The sequence below is a fragment of the Misgurnus anguillicaudatus genome, chromosome 12, assembly GCF_027580225.2.
Source record: "Misgurnus anguillicaudatus chromosome 12, ASM2758022v2, whole genome shotgun sequence".
Lineage (NCBI taxonomy): Eukaryota > Metazoa > Chordata > Actinopteri > Cypriniformes > Cobitidae > Misgurnus > Misgurnus anguillicaudatus.
The window spans coordinates 37,854,686-37,869,259 of record NC_073348.2 but is presented as its reverse complement, the minus strand read 5'-3'; the positions used below and the strand labels follow the sequence as shown (position 1 = coordinate 37,869,259).

The window sequence follows — 14,574 nt, the reverse complement described above, 5'->3', positions numbered from 1 at the left end:
AAAACTTAAAAATACAGCTTTATCTCGTTTTGCAACGAAACTCTTCAAATGTAGGTTCGGGAGGAGCCTAAACATTCAAGCCTGTCAATCACCATTATGAGCGTATATATCTGCTTTCAGTTGCAATTCTTCCGGCATCCCTCCTCCTCCCCATGTCCGCCTTCACTGCTCTCTTTCTTTCTCTGTGCAGTTCTGTTGCAGGTGGGGTTAAACTTGGGGCTCGAGCCCCGGCCTCAGGTGTGCTTTTCTGAAGGTTCAGAGCTCAGGTTTAGAGCTCCCTTCGAACACAGCAAGCCAAGTTCGTACCATTAACCATTAAGACTGGATGCACAGGGGAACTAGTGAAGTGCAAAAAATCTTTAACACTTTTTCAAATCAAATTATTTTTCAAAATCCATTGCAAAACTTGTATTATACCATCATGGCCTTTCATTTCACTAGCCAAAAGAATTCACAGTCCAATCACAGTCCTCTCATCTCTGGCTAAAAAGATTCTTGGCCTGCACAAAGAAATGAGATAGACCTCAAAAAAGTCTGAGATGACAGAGCAGACTATTTCAAACAGATGTCCTCTGTTCTGCTTTCTTTCTGAGAGAGATCATCTCGACAGAGATGAATGTGGACAGAAACCTTATAAAGATCTCCAGCTCTCTTTGTGATATGGGATGTTTCTTTTATTTTTCAATCAAATGGCCTGAGAAGAAAACAAATGCTTGTTGGCTGGATCAAGCTGTTATGTGGTAATCTTGGTTAATTACTTCTCTCTCTCTCTCTCTGTATGTGTAAACACTTATAAGAATTCAGCTCTATTAAAATAGATCTGTTCATAAAGCCCCAAGCTTTTATAAGACAACAAAAAAGTGAAATTTTAAGATCAACACAGAATATTTTATTATGAATGGATGGTCTGGTTATCCGCCATCGTAAGGGTTTTAAACCAACAGTTGGGTTTGTCCATATTTGACCAAACCATGATTTGAAACATCCCAGCATTTTCTCCAGTTTTTGCTCAGTACTGAATCCGCGTTCGCTGCATTGACAATAGATAAAAGTCAACTGCTAAATGTAATGATTCTGTTGTGTTTCTTATTATACAACACAAACTATAGATAAAGGCATGTCTGATGGATGTTTTCTGCATTAAGAAAATTCATTGCAGAATGGTGAAACTTGAACCTCATGCTTCCCTATTAATCTTTCATTACAAATGGATCTAAGAAAAAAGCACAAAAAATCCAGTTTTACTCAATTTTGAAGTGACTGACATTCCTGACTGATCTTTCACGTTTCTTGAGAAAATCTTAATTAGATCCGATGGGGTCTGAGGATTATCTCTCATTTCTCTACAGCCTCAATCTTCCACACTGTCTTCATTTTCTGGACGTTTATCAGCCGGTCGCCACAAATCCACACAGAAATGTCACCAAACGAGCAAATCCGCAATATGCTTCGTTTATTGGGAAATGCTGAAACAGGTATTTCGCAGCTAATGCGGTGTGGAAATGTCCTCAGGGACAGGAAACTCATTTTTATTTTAGTTTCAGCACCATTGGAGCATTTCAGAAACAATTAAACAAGAAATGTTTACATGAATTCAGAATAAAATCACAACCTATTTAAAATATTCATATAAAAATATGTCAGAATTTGATTTATGAAGAATTGTTTGGTAAAGAATGGGCATCATACCAGGACAAACACCAGTGATAAATGTGAGTTAGCAGTGGATTATGGAGGATTTCCTGATAAACAATCTTGATGGTTTCCAGTGCTAACACTTTTTGAGATCTATTATTATTTGTCATTTTAAGCCATATTACTTCAAATCGACCAGTGGTTCTCAAACTGGGGACCGTGGTCTCCCGGGGGCCCCCAGTTTTATGACATTTTATAAAATACATTAATTCATTCACCTCAGAAAATAAGGCTACTAACCAACGGCACTACATTGTATAAGGTTGATTTTAATACAAAGCTGTTATGTTCATTAAATGGATTTGGTACCATTTGGTGTCACTGGAGAGCCCACAACAGATCTTAGTTACCATAGCCAAACAATGCTCATTTATGCTTCCTAACTTCTTCTGCTTGTGTGAATGTTTCAGTGTGGAGAACAGAGCCCACACACACAGAGGAATCACTTCAGACCTCCTACACTCATCTCTCCTGTCAGGAGTGAATATTACGATTATGCGTGCATGGAGCTCCCATGTGGTCAATTTTATTTACAAAGCATTTTCTGCATGTCAAGCTTGGACTTCTCAGGTGTGCAGAACAAAGAAAATCATAAAATTTTATTAAAAAATGTACCAGCTGCGGCCCACGCTTTCCGCTGTTGATACGAATCTGTATATATATCTAATATGGATTTACCCATCTTCCCCACACCTCATAATATCACAGTCTCTTTGTCCTTTCCGCACTCATGCTGTTTTCTACCCCTCTTTTATCCGCAGGCTCATGGTCTTTGATGATGGTGAGGGGCTGGCGGAGAAACCCGAGAGAAAGCCGGTCAAACTACCAGCCCGTGTTCTCAGTGTTCTGTAATCCGCAGGCTGAGCGATCCGGGTGCACAGAGGCCCGTTAATAATACATCACACGGCTGATATGAGCGTACAGCCATATGGGACCGAGGCGTTCTAGTATGAAATATAAAAACAAACTTAGCAACTACAAGTATAAAAAGTGTTTGGAAAAATAGCACTATCCATGAGGGAAAGTTAATTTGAGGGCCTTCTTAAACTACAAAGATCTTTCACATTTGTGCATTATAGCAAACTTCAGAAAGGTCCTAATATGTACCATTTGGTACCTACCAATATGTATCTTTGATACTAGTAATAACATGAACTCTTTATAGGTGCAAAGCCCAAGTGACAGGTGGGTGCTTTTGACCATTTATTCTGAGACGGGATAAGTTGTCAATATGACTATTTCTCAGTGTATGTTTTTTGTTGATTTCTGTTTAGACAAATTACGGTCTTGGCTTGAAAACTGAACCTTAACACCATTATTGCACAAAATAAGATACACTCTTAAAGGCGCTCTGAATCTGTGTGACGTTACTTTTTGTTGATGTTTGAACTGTTTTCAAACAAACGGAGCGTAGCTAACTCCTTCCCCTCCATTCTGTGCTTTCATGAACGCACCTAACCCCCACCCCCAAATCCTTCTTTTCGTTTATTGGCTGGAACACGTTGTTATCGTTTCTGATGGTAGGTTTGGCCACTTTGTTGTTATTGCAGTTTGTGGTGCCTGGGCTGTCTACAGAGATCGCGTTTTTTTACAGTTTGATCAGCGGTCAGGCAGCAAGCAGATACTGTAGTGAGGAGATGTTTGCTGTATGTAACAAAAAATGTTTTATGGTCTAAAAATAAAGGTGCGTCACAATGGCACTGCAAAAAATGATTTCCAAGAAAAAAAATTCTTATCAAATTTAATATCCAAAAATATCAAATTTAAGTGATTTTGTGCATAAAACAAGCAAAAAAATCTGCCAATGGGGTAAGCAAAAAAATCTTGAAAATTTTCTTAAACACTAAATTCAAGAAAAATTCAAGAAAAAATTGCTTACCCATTGGCAGATTTTTTTGCTTGTAACTTAAATTTAATATTTTTGGTCTAAAAACTAGACTTATTTTTTGGGGTCGTTTTGTTATCAAGAAAAAGCATTTTAATTTAAGAATTTTTTTATATTTTTATTGAAAACAAGAAAAAAATACTAAGAAAATGTTTTCTTGAAAATAATTTTTTGCAGTGCATAGGAGAACCTAAAAAAGTCATAAATGTTCTTTGAGAAATCATTTTTTTTATTATTTGATTAATCACACCTTTTTGTGTAATTAATTGTGATTAATTGCATAGTTGTTGTGAAATTATATCTTGTTCAACTTTAATGTCATCATTTAGGCCTATTATATGCCCAATTTATATAAGTTATAAAATGTAATTTGAGAGTAAAAAGTCACTAGATGTATGAGGATTTTTATGTTCTTCTTAACAATTTAGTGCTCCATTAGTAAAATCTTTGGCTGCATATAAGAATGGTGATAATAGGGTACACAAGCCACATACACAACATATGATAAATGAGATTCACTATTAATATATTACAATTTTAGATTTACACAAATAATCAAAACAGTTTACACAAACAAAATAAAAGTTTGTATTTGCATAATATATTTATATAAACAGACACATACATTTAAAAAATGTAAAAAACATGTTATATAATTTTTATAATTATTTTGTATAAATGCACAGATGCATGTATTTAAGAAACATTTACATCTGTGTGCATTTATATATACAAAATAATTAGGCTACACACAGTGCACACATATTATGCAAAAACAAACTTTTATTTTGTATGCGATTAATCTTTTGACAGCCCTAAAATATATATATATTTTTGACTCAAAATCGTATTGTTATCAAGCCCTTCATTCATGAATACAAATTAAGGTAGGCCTATTTAAAAGTTGTTGTTTATTACACAAGAGCCATTCTTTTGTTCCCCAAGGAACCTTTTGTGGTTCTTAAAATAATATTTTTTTATAACTTTTTAATAGTCCGTACCTTTTTCCAGTGTTCTTTTATAGAACCTTGAGCTTGAAAAAAAGAAAAGTTCAAGAACCTTTAGTTAAACTTTGTGACATATAACTAAATTTATGTAAATAATGTAAGAAAATAATCGACATCACAAACACATTAAACTGTCCTGCTGGCTAAAAGATATAAAGTCTGCAGATTTTGTTTGCGTAAGTTACTTATTTTGAGCCTATTTAATTCTATTGGATTCAGAGTCGATTATAAAATCGAAGTGTTTTTTTCCAGGTAGGATCATTATTAACCTGCCGTGACTTTAATTGCTGTCAGCTGATGCGCATTTAATTTCCTTTTAAAGCTTCTCGCGAACAAATGTCTTTTCTTTTGCCGTTTTTCGAGCAGTTCGCTCATTGTTTCTGGTGAAGGGAAAAGCAAGTGATTCATTTGTCGCATACGATGCTTCAAAGCCAATAACATAAACTTACGCACGTTTTTATTTTCCATCCATTCTACGGTAACAAAATGAGCAAACCCGAGAAACCTCTTTCAACTCTTTGGGGTATGATAAGATGTTCTCCTTCAGAATATAATTAACAGTAGTATGACTTGTGAAGTTAAAATGTGCTTGTTTGTATCAGGTTGTGAACTCAATGAGTCTAATAAAGAAGAATCCTTCAAGACGGACGATACGAATCATCAACACCAGCTGGCACTCAGAACAGTACGTTTAGCCTATTTGGTCATCTTTAAAGTCGTTTTAATTATTGTCGTCTTAACTTAATATATTTTTTCCTGGAGATGTGTTTGGGTCACACCGCCAAAGATGAGTTTAATATTGTTGAACTGGTCATGGGTGAAGGTAACAACAGCGCAAAAGCGGTTCCCATAGCAACGCTACACGCCAAATCCATGCCAACGGTAAGTTATACACTTTTAATATACTTGTTTTTTATATTAAACCATTTATTATTTTCAGGTGTATTTGATTGTTTTATATACAAATATTTTCCATTTTTACAACTACTGCCATTATCTTTGTATGCCGTGTTGGTAAAATCCCAACTCGGACTTCGGATACTTCCCACCATAACCCGGAAGTGATGTCTGGAACGCAGCTCTTTTAATGTTACCACACACTTTAAAATGTTTTGATGTTATCAAATCACAAGTAACAATGTTTTAATGTTATTAAATACTCTTAATGTTACTTTAGTCAGGCGTTATATACGGTTTTAGGTGGGGATCGTAAATCCGAGCTGCCTGAAACGCATCATAAATGCACAAAACCGTTCAATAGTTTACTCGCTTATTAAAACATTTCCACATTTTATATCAATAGTGAACATTCAAAACTATGAAGTAAAACGCACATAAATGGACATTTTTTTTTATTTTGTTTAATTTGAGTGGCATGGTCGTCGTCTTTGCTTCTATGACCATTATCAACCCTAGACCATATAGAGCACTTTGATTTATATTTTTCCCTATATGGGATCCCTACCATTGGACTTTGTTTAATTTTTACCTTGGTTTCACCCTGAGATGCTTTTCAAATACTGAAGGTGTTCCCATCTCCCAGACAACTCTGGGCCGGATCTGCGCCAAAGTCAGCAGCTCCGGTGTGGATAAGACCCGGAGTCGTCTGCGGTCTGGGCTGTTTCGGGCTCTTATTGAGCATTTTTCTGTATTCAGTACAGTCTTTTGCACTGGTTTTGCCCATTTAGGCATTTAGCAGACTTATCCAAAGTGACATTTTAAAACTAACTTTGTAAAAAATGTACATTTGTGCCTTAAGATCAAACTTTGTAAAGTCAAAATAAATGTATTCAAGTCACCCTAAACATTTAAGCAGTAGTGTATACATCTCCATATGGTTTGTTTGTCCTTCAGGTCAACCTGTCTGGTTTGGATCTTCATCCACCTGTGACCTTTCGCCTGAAGCACGGCTCTGGGCCGGTGTATGTCGGCGCAGAACATGTTGCCTGTGAGGGGTGGTTTCTCTCTCATTACTTGTTTATGCATATCTGACATTAGTTACTGAGTTTTGTGATTTGCTTCCCAGTGGAAGAGTACTCTGATGAAGAAGAGCTGGATGAAGAGATGGATGAGGAGGTAGAAGAGGAGGAGGAAGATATTGAAGAATCACCAGTGAAGAAAGTCACAAAAAATGCTGCTGGCAAAGTAAGAGCAGGTTTTTATTTCAACTCCGAATCACATTTGTGCAATCTGCCATCACCTTACTTTAATTGGGCTCTTGTGTTTTTTTTTTTTTAAGAGAAAGAAGCCAGAAAAGGCAGAGGATGAGTAAGTTCATGTATAATTTCATTAACTTTTCGGGCATGCGTTCTCTAAAATGCAAACTAACTGAATGTTTTCTAAATGCAGGGAAGCCTCTGATGGTGAAAATCCACCTAAAAAGGTACTTTATCTTTCCGTCTCTTGTAAAGTTGATCTATGGCATTGCATAAGTGATTCATGTTTTTGTTTTTGTTCTGCTCAGGGTAAAGGAAGGGGACGGAAGGCAAAGGTTTGACCAGGCAAGGCACCTGTAGATGACCACCTTAATTTAACCCTGATGAGACTTCAGTAATGACTTTATTTCTGATTGCAGGTGTGGATTGGGAACGCTCCGTACCCAGAAGGGTGCTGTTGGATATTTAAATTGGGAGCTTTAATTTCTCACCATGGTCCCAATGTAGCTACACTTATATCAATAAAGTTATTGAGGAGAAAGCACACTGTGCAGTTTTCTGTGAACACACTCATAATTCATCATAATCCTGTTTTAAGTGTCATAATCAAATTAAGATTACGGTTTTATTTTTACAGTGAACTGTAGAAAATTGTAAATTGCCTTTAGTCATTTGCCAAAGTAGCATGCAACTGCACAATACATGCATTTTATGGTTGCATGCATTAAACAAGATGCCTCTGGAATAATCATTGTTTCGAATGGATATATTAATATTTATTGGATTAAAATCTTGAGGTCTTAAACTATTGCAAACATAAACTGCTTCTACTTCCGCTTTTTTCCCTCTGAATGCCATGTCTCCCTCTCTGCTTGGAAAGGTCAGAAGCAAATACCAATGATTCTGCTTGACGTTTTTATTTACATCCGTTGGACTTGGACAAATTTGCACTGACTGCTGCGAGGGGGATAAAGTCTGTCTGAGCAGGTCAAAATTCATTTTCCTGACCTGAAGCCGCTTCTGGGTTACAGCACAGCTCAAACACAAAGGGCTTGTTTACAGCGTGAATGCTGGGAATAAAATGAGTACGCTTTATTTTAACATCTTTATTCATGTGTACAAACAGTGTTCAAAATAAATCCTCAAGTGTATTTGTGCTTCCAGTTAAAATAGTGTGCATCACTGCATTCTGGACAGGAACATTTCTCCAAACGCTTTCATCCATCCTGCTGTAAGAACAGAAGACATTAAATGATTTACAACATCTTGATAGTAAATTTGAATATTATGTAGCTTAAAACTGGTTTAAAGGGGTCATATATGACTTATTTTTGGTATCCTTTAGTCTAGTTTGTTCCTGGGATTCAAACCCAAAATCTAAAAGTTTGCTAAAGCAACGCTCTGTCAATTCAGTGCTCACCAAAGATGTTGGATTTAACAAGATTAAGGTCCAATCCCATTTCTCCGTCTTCCCCCTTAGGTTTGCACGTTCACGAGAGTATGGCCCAATTTGGATAGCATTTACTCTACTAAAAATAAGGGGTAAGACAGAAAAATGGGATTGGGCCTAAGCACCCCTACTACTCCACTTTGGCTAGAAGGGATACAGCAAATGCCGAAATCTTGCAAGATGTTGGGTTTGGGCTGTTCTGTTCTGGCTAAATGGGATAAAGCTATGGCATAAATCCTGTGAAATGTTGTGTTTGGGGGTTGAATTGGGATAAACAGCGCACATCCTGATGACATTTTACAAGAATTTGGTGTTTGTGTATCCCTTTTGGCTACAACTCTTTGACTAGGAGACATTAGGTGTGTGGCGCTGCACAGACCAAGGCTTACTTGCAAGGAGCGAAAGACCAAACTCTATTGGTATTTTGATAATGTAGGCTTATGTTTCCTGTTATTTTTGGCATACGGTATAAACCGCTAAAATATTCAAAATAAAGGGTTTCTGGTTGCAAGTTTTATTAAAAGCATCTAATTCACTTCATTCACACTTAAAAAATTAAACATGGTCCACACGTCACACGGCAACAGCATGTGTCCAACTTGACGGCTCCGTCTTCAACTCCTCCCTCGACTGCAAGCGGCAAAGATCTGTCTGCACAGCGCCACGTGAACTCAAACACACCTAATGCAACGCTCAATATGGCCGATCTTGTGATGGATGTCCCGCCTTCTGTTTAAAAGAACCAATCATCAATCGATAAAGACAGACCCTTCTTAGGGGAGGGGCTCTATACAGTCACGTGAGGCGCTTAACAACATGGGTGCATATGACATAGTTGAAATGACATCAAATAAAGGCTTTTATTTTGCGCAATTTTACTTTAAGAAACAAAAGTTGTGGTAAAGTTTATGTCAGGTTTAATTGTTAGTCAGAAATATGTTGTAAAGTTGTGATTTTAGTACCCAGAGTCATTGCAAACATGGCCGCCTAGTGGTGCGACTTCCCTAAAAGAACCTTGCTATGACTTAGTTTTTTTTGCTGCTATACATTTTTAAAGTCATTTCAATTTTGTAGTCAAAAATTACTTGTAAAGCCACTTTGATTTTACAACAAAATAGATTTTTTTTACAGTAAATAGAAACACTTGTTGAAATTATGGCCCCTTTAAAAACAAAACCAGTGGAATTTCAAACTCAACCTCATTGACTTTTCTAGTCGACTTCTGCTTTTTTGAGGTACTTCTTCATCACGGAGTTGACATCCTCACTGCCCTCGGCTTCCAGCCTCTCTCCTTGAGGCCCACGGCGCTTCTGAGATCCACTAGAACCTGAGGAATCAGAGTCAGACTCCCTACGTGACCTGGATGTGGGCAACTCCCCAAAGTGCACACTCAGTGCTCGCCTCTGTCCTCCTCTAGAACCGGTGGATGCCAGGCTGCTGGTAGACTGCGCTCGTCGGATCGCTGGAAGAATGTCTGAGTTATTGTCATCTGCATCGTCACCAGCCCATCCCTTATCTTGGGCGTTAAAGAGTCGGCGATTTTGAAACACCATAGGCTCCGTCCCCAACTGAGACTCTCCACCCTCCGCCACAATACTGCCATGCATACGGCGGCGGATTGGCTGATAGGGGCCGTGAGATGACAGGGCTTTCGTGCTGAGCTCCTCCTCCCCCTCCTCGGGGATGGCGAGGTTGGACAAGTGCCGTCGGGAACTTGCGGCGGAGGACACGGAGGCGAGCGAGTCGCAGGAGCTGAAGCGGCTCATCTTTCCCGTTGTGGATGTGGTCGTGGAGGTCGGCCCTGCTTCAGACAGGGAGCGCAGACTGGAAGCACGGGGCAGGTGGGGACTCGGGGGTTTTAGGATGCCCGGTCGGGGCAGGTCCTCCAGTCCTTCCTCTGCTTCAAGCGACAGCGCCGAGGGCCTGCGGCGGAGTGTAGAGGCTCCTGTGGTCTGATAGATGGGCAGGGACACTGTACTGCCCTCACCCGCCTCTGAACCTCTTTCCAGCCCAGCACGCTTCTTCCGCAGACCCTCCAGGAGCTCGGACAGGGCAGTGGAAGAGGACGCCCTGGCAAGACCTCCAGACTTTTCTTTGGTATCTTCATCCAGGTCTTGAGTGCAAGATCTGGCACAAGAAAAAATATCAAGATTATAACAATAAACTATAACTTAAAGTCCCCCTGAGGTGAAAATCAAGCTTTTATTGTTGTTTGTATGTCTATGCTTTTTTAATATGCAAACTATATGCAAATTCATCAGTAAGCACCTTTGCTGAGTGTTTTCTTCTGTGGTATTCACACCAGACACGGAAGAGGTGGCAAGCGATTTACATGTTAAATCGATGCAAAGACGCGAATAGGCATCCTGCGGTGCGGAACGCGCGAATGACGTGGATTTTTGCTCGTTCCACGCAAATTGAGCTTGTCACAGGAAACGCGCGAGTAGAAAAATCTGAACTTTGGCGAATATTCGCGCCGGGGTAACTAATCAAGCCCCACCCATGTTTCTGCCTGAATGTCTCGAATGACTAGAATTTCACATGCGGCTTTCACGCGCGAATGAGCGAGTAAACTCAAAATGTTCACACATTCAACTACGCACGAATAGTGCGTTTTTGCCACCTCTACCGTGGCTGGTGTGAATGCCACATTCTTAAACTAAGTTTTACGAAAAAATGCTTTGAATTCATTTTTTACGTAACAAACACTTTGTAACCAGTATGATCAAGTCCAAGCTGGTGTGATTAAGTGGAGGCGGGGACTCATTTGCATATTCATGAATCTACGTATACTAAATGAAGCAAGGGTGTAGAGTTACAATCAAGCTATTTTAAGGCATGAAGAAATGAGTTTTAAGAAAAAAAATATTGACTACAGGGGACTTTAAAGAAAATAGATGAAGCCTTTATACTAGGATTCTTTTTTTATTTTGCAACTTTATATTTATCTATTAAATAGAAAAATCCCATTATGTGAGATTAGACACAGCCATGTGGTACCTTAGTTGTACTCCTACAGCAATGCAACCTTCGGCTGTTTTAGGTATAAATGTCTTCTTACATCTGTTACCTTCATTTACATACTCTTGTACTTGATGTTCAGCGTCGTCTGGCTGTTACCTGAAACTGTAGGTGCTCATGGTGTCCGTGACAGATTGACGCCCGGAGCTGCTTCCTCCATAAGGGGATGTCGCACCTCCTCTGCCTCCTCGTGGGACACCCATCCAGTGACGGATACCTTCACCGACGTCTTCTGTGCCCACGCTGGATGAGACGCTGGACATGCTGTCGCTAAAATTCAAACCCCACGTTGATCAGTTAACTAAAGTATAAACATCATATCACGCCACTGTACAGAACAACAGCCGTTTATCATGCTCTCATAGCGCAAGCGATTAAATCAATGTCTCTAAAAACACAGAGCACATGACCTACATGAATATAACATGGCAGAAGAGAGGATCTCTCGTGAAGTAGTTGTGTAATGCCACACATGGGGGTGATATTAGCTCTGATAAGCTCATTCTTACCCAGCATGCCTTGTGCTCAGTGAACTGTGAGTTCATTAAATTGGAGACGGCTGTTGTTATCGGGGTGCAACGCAGTGATCCAGAGCCTGTTCGCTGTCAGACTTAGACTAAAGAAATCTAATCAAACCCACTTAATTTAGCTTCTAGAAGGTCTGATTTATGAAAAGTACACTGGGGTTCATTTATCAGTGGGATGTTGGGGAGAAATTCACAAAAACTCTTAAAAGCTGTCACCAGGGTTGCCAGACGTACACTAATTATCGTATTTGTACCCTAATTAATGTACGATCGATAATGAAAAAAAATCCCTTAATGTATGACAATTTCCATATTTTGTGACACTTCAATTGGTCCTTGCAATCATAGGGCTTCTATACTCATTGATCTAGCTGTGGATCCTATGTGTATCATCATAACGCGAATGCGAATCTCATGATTTTGGCTAGAAGAAATACAGCTATGGCCTAAATGTTTGGTTTAGAGTTCGGTTTGGGGATAGGATTAGAATAAAAACAGTGCTTCATTTGGCAAGATTTCACATGATTTTGGCGGTTGCTGTTTCCCTTCTAGCCACAACTCCTCCTTTTCTCACATTATGTCTTCTTATCCAATCATCGTTGAGAATAGCTCTCTTTTTTACAAGGTAACGTTCATGCCACGGTGCTTAGGTCAGTAGTTTCAAGTTAGTTGTTTTGACCCTCCCACTAAGGTACACCTAGTTATTTATCTACTGGGAAAATCTGGAGGCAATCAAAAGTTGTTTGTCTAGATAAATAGTTGTATTTTGCATTTGACTTGTTATGATATAATTTTCTTCCAAATACCATAATTTTGAGCTTCTGGTACGATCCTTGGACATTTCCAATCTGGTAACACTGGCTGTCACTGGGGTGGCAGTCTTTCAAAAAGTACACAGGGTGCATATTAGTTCCTTGAAATACATACGGATAGCTCAGAAATACATATCTGTACATAAATGGTACATATTAGTACCTTTATAAAGTCCCAGTGACAGCTTTTGTACCTCTTTTCTCACACCCTCTTTTCTGGCGTAATAATCAAGGACTTTGCTGCTGTAACATGGCTGCAGCAGGCGCAATGATATTACGCAGCAGCCGAAAATAGTCCCCTTATTATCTTTCAATGGCAGGGGACTATTTTCGGGCAGTGCGTAATATCACTACGCCTGCTGCAGCCATGTTACAGCAGCAAAGTCCTTGATTATTACGCCAGAATAAGAGTATAGTCCTATCCATATCTGTCTAGAAAATCGCAACTTTTAATTTTCTGTCATTCAACGTACATAATGTAACTACAGAAGAGTCAAGTTTTAAATAGGAAAAATATAGAAACTCTTTGGTTATTTTTTTATTAGCGATGCTAATGGTCTAATCAGATTAAATGGATTATGCTAAGCTATGCTAAAAGTGCTAGCGCCAGACCTGGAGATCAGCTGAATGGATTCCAAAACAGTAAAAATCAAATGTTTAACTCTAGGGGAGCTAGAAAATTAGTATTTTTTTAAAAAAAAGTGGAATGTCCCTTTAAGAGAAAACGCCAATGACGATTATTTCCGGTTTTCCGCAATACCACTATTATGCACTATTATGGCGCTCTTCCGCAACTTATAAAACCCGAAAGTATGGTTCTAGAGCTACAACGGCTGTATTTCCGTGTATGTTTTGCTCATCGTTCTGAATCTTATCTCTATCTCTACCTTCACAAAAATGTAACTATCTCATCTTTTTGCTCAAAATATGGTGTTTTTTAAGAAACATACCCATATTTGAGAGGTTGGAAGAAACATAAAGCAGATGGTCTCTTCGTTCATTTGAAATATTGTAAATTTATATATTTTAAGAAGAAAATTTTCTAAACTTTTGTGAAAATCATAAAAAATGCTGGCACTGGCTGGCAACTTTTTTTTAAAAACGCTGGTGGGGAAAGAGTTAAGAGCCCTTTTTGTAAGAGTTTTTTACAGGTCATGCCATCTCTCCAACCCTGCATTCGCACAGCCTGATAAGACCCAAAGCAAACCTGCAAAACTTGCTTTCTTTTCGTCCACAGATGGCTGAAAGTGATGGGACACAGGGGGTCTCAACTAATGCACATGCATTATTCACAAGACAAAGCATATCACCGCTAGCCATCTCTCCAAAAGGAGAAAAGCTTCTGGCTTTAACAGTAAAGTGAAGGAGTAGCGTGGACGTTTGTGTCCATCTCGTTTACCTTCATTCAGGCGTATGAAAGGAACCGAGGCCTTTCACGAATTCACACACACTTACATCACTGAGCAACAGGGTAAGCAAGACACAACAACAGCTGGCCCACCCATCAACACAAGCTTGTAATAGTTTGATGGGTATTGGGTCAACCTACAGTATCGCTCATTCCCAAACACAGAGCCAACAACAGGGTGCTTACAGATCTTTCTTTCTAGACAAGGAATCCACAGCTGTCTGCACACTGTGTGGAGAGAGAGAGATAGAGAGAGAGAAAGAGAGAGAGCGCTGGTTTAGAGATACAAAGGACGGGAGTGGAAAACCAAAGCGGCTGAAGGTAAAAGCGTGCTGAATTTTCAGTGGCAGTGAAGATCAAAGACTGTGGACTCTGATATTGCGTTTTACTACGGTGTCTGGGGAGTGAGGCGCTATTGAAGCATTTAGAGGAGATGTGTAGCCTTGATTGTGCACCGTGAGGAAAATCTCTTCACGTTTTAGCACCACTGAAAAAGACGGCAATTAAACATGACCAAGAAACACCCTAGAGAGAAGAACAGGGAGGGATATTTGCAAATGTGATATAAAATGGTTTGCATACCATACATTTATGCACCAAAAGCACTTCTCAG

At 39.1% G+C, this 14,574-nt stretch overlaps 2 protein-coding genes across 4 annotated transcripts in view; one reads left to right on the top strand and one right to left on the bottom strand.

Annotated features, from left to right (window-relative positions):
* The first annotated feature begins 4,919 nt into the window (after positions 1–4,919).
* npm2b (nucleophosmin/nucleoplasmin, 2b) lies at positions 4,920–7,287 on the top strand. The gene is made up of 9 exons (XM_055207662.2): positions 4,920–5,110; positions 5,190–5,272; positions 5,350–5,469; positions 6,442–6,535; positions 6,614–6,732; positions 6,827–6,855; positions 6,937–6,970; positions 7,052–7,088; positions 7,163–7,287. Exons 1-8 carry the CDS (start codon positions 5,074–5,076, stop codon positions 7,082–7,084), a joined length of 549 nt encoding a protein of 182 aa, XP_055063637.1. The 5' UTR covers positions 4,920–5,073; the 3' UTR covers positions 7,085–7,088; positions 7,163–7,287.
* A 547-nt stretch (positions 7,288–7,834) lies between these two features.
* LOC129446517 (unconventional myosin-XVIIIb) overlaps positions 7,835–14,574 on the bottom strand; it is a 65,802-nt gene continuing 59,062 nt past the window's right edge. Inside the window, exons 41-44 of one of the 3 annotated variants that reach the window (XM_073874533.1) lie at positions 14,148–14,189; positions 11,314–11,484; positions 9,392–10,320; positions 7,835–7,972 (exon numbers count right to left, since the gene is read on the bottom strand). In XM_073874533.1, coding sequence (XP_073730634.1) covers positions 9,405–10,320; positions 11,314–11,484; positions 14,148–14,189 — 1,129 coding nt within the window. In that variant the 3' untranslated portion in view covers positions 7,835–7,972; positions 9,392–9,404. The remainder of the gene's footprint in view (positions 7,973–9,391; positions 10,321–11,313; positions 11,485–14,147; positions 14,190–14,574) is intronic. The other 2 variants (XM_073874534.1, XM_073874535.1) reach the window with 2 other exon arrangements.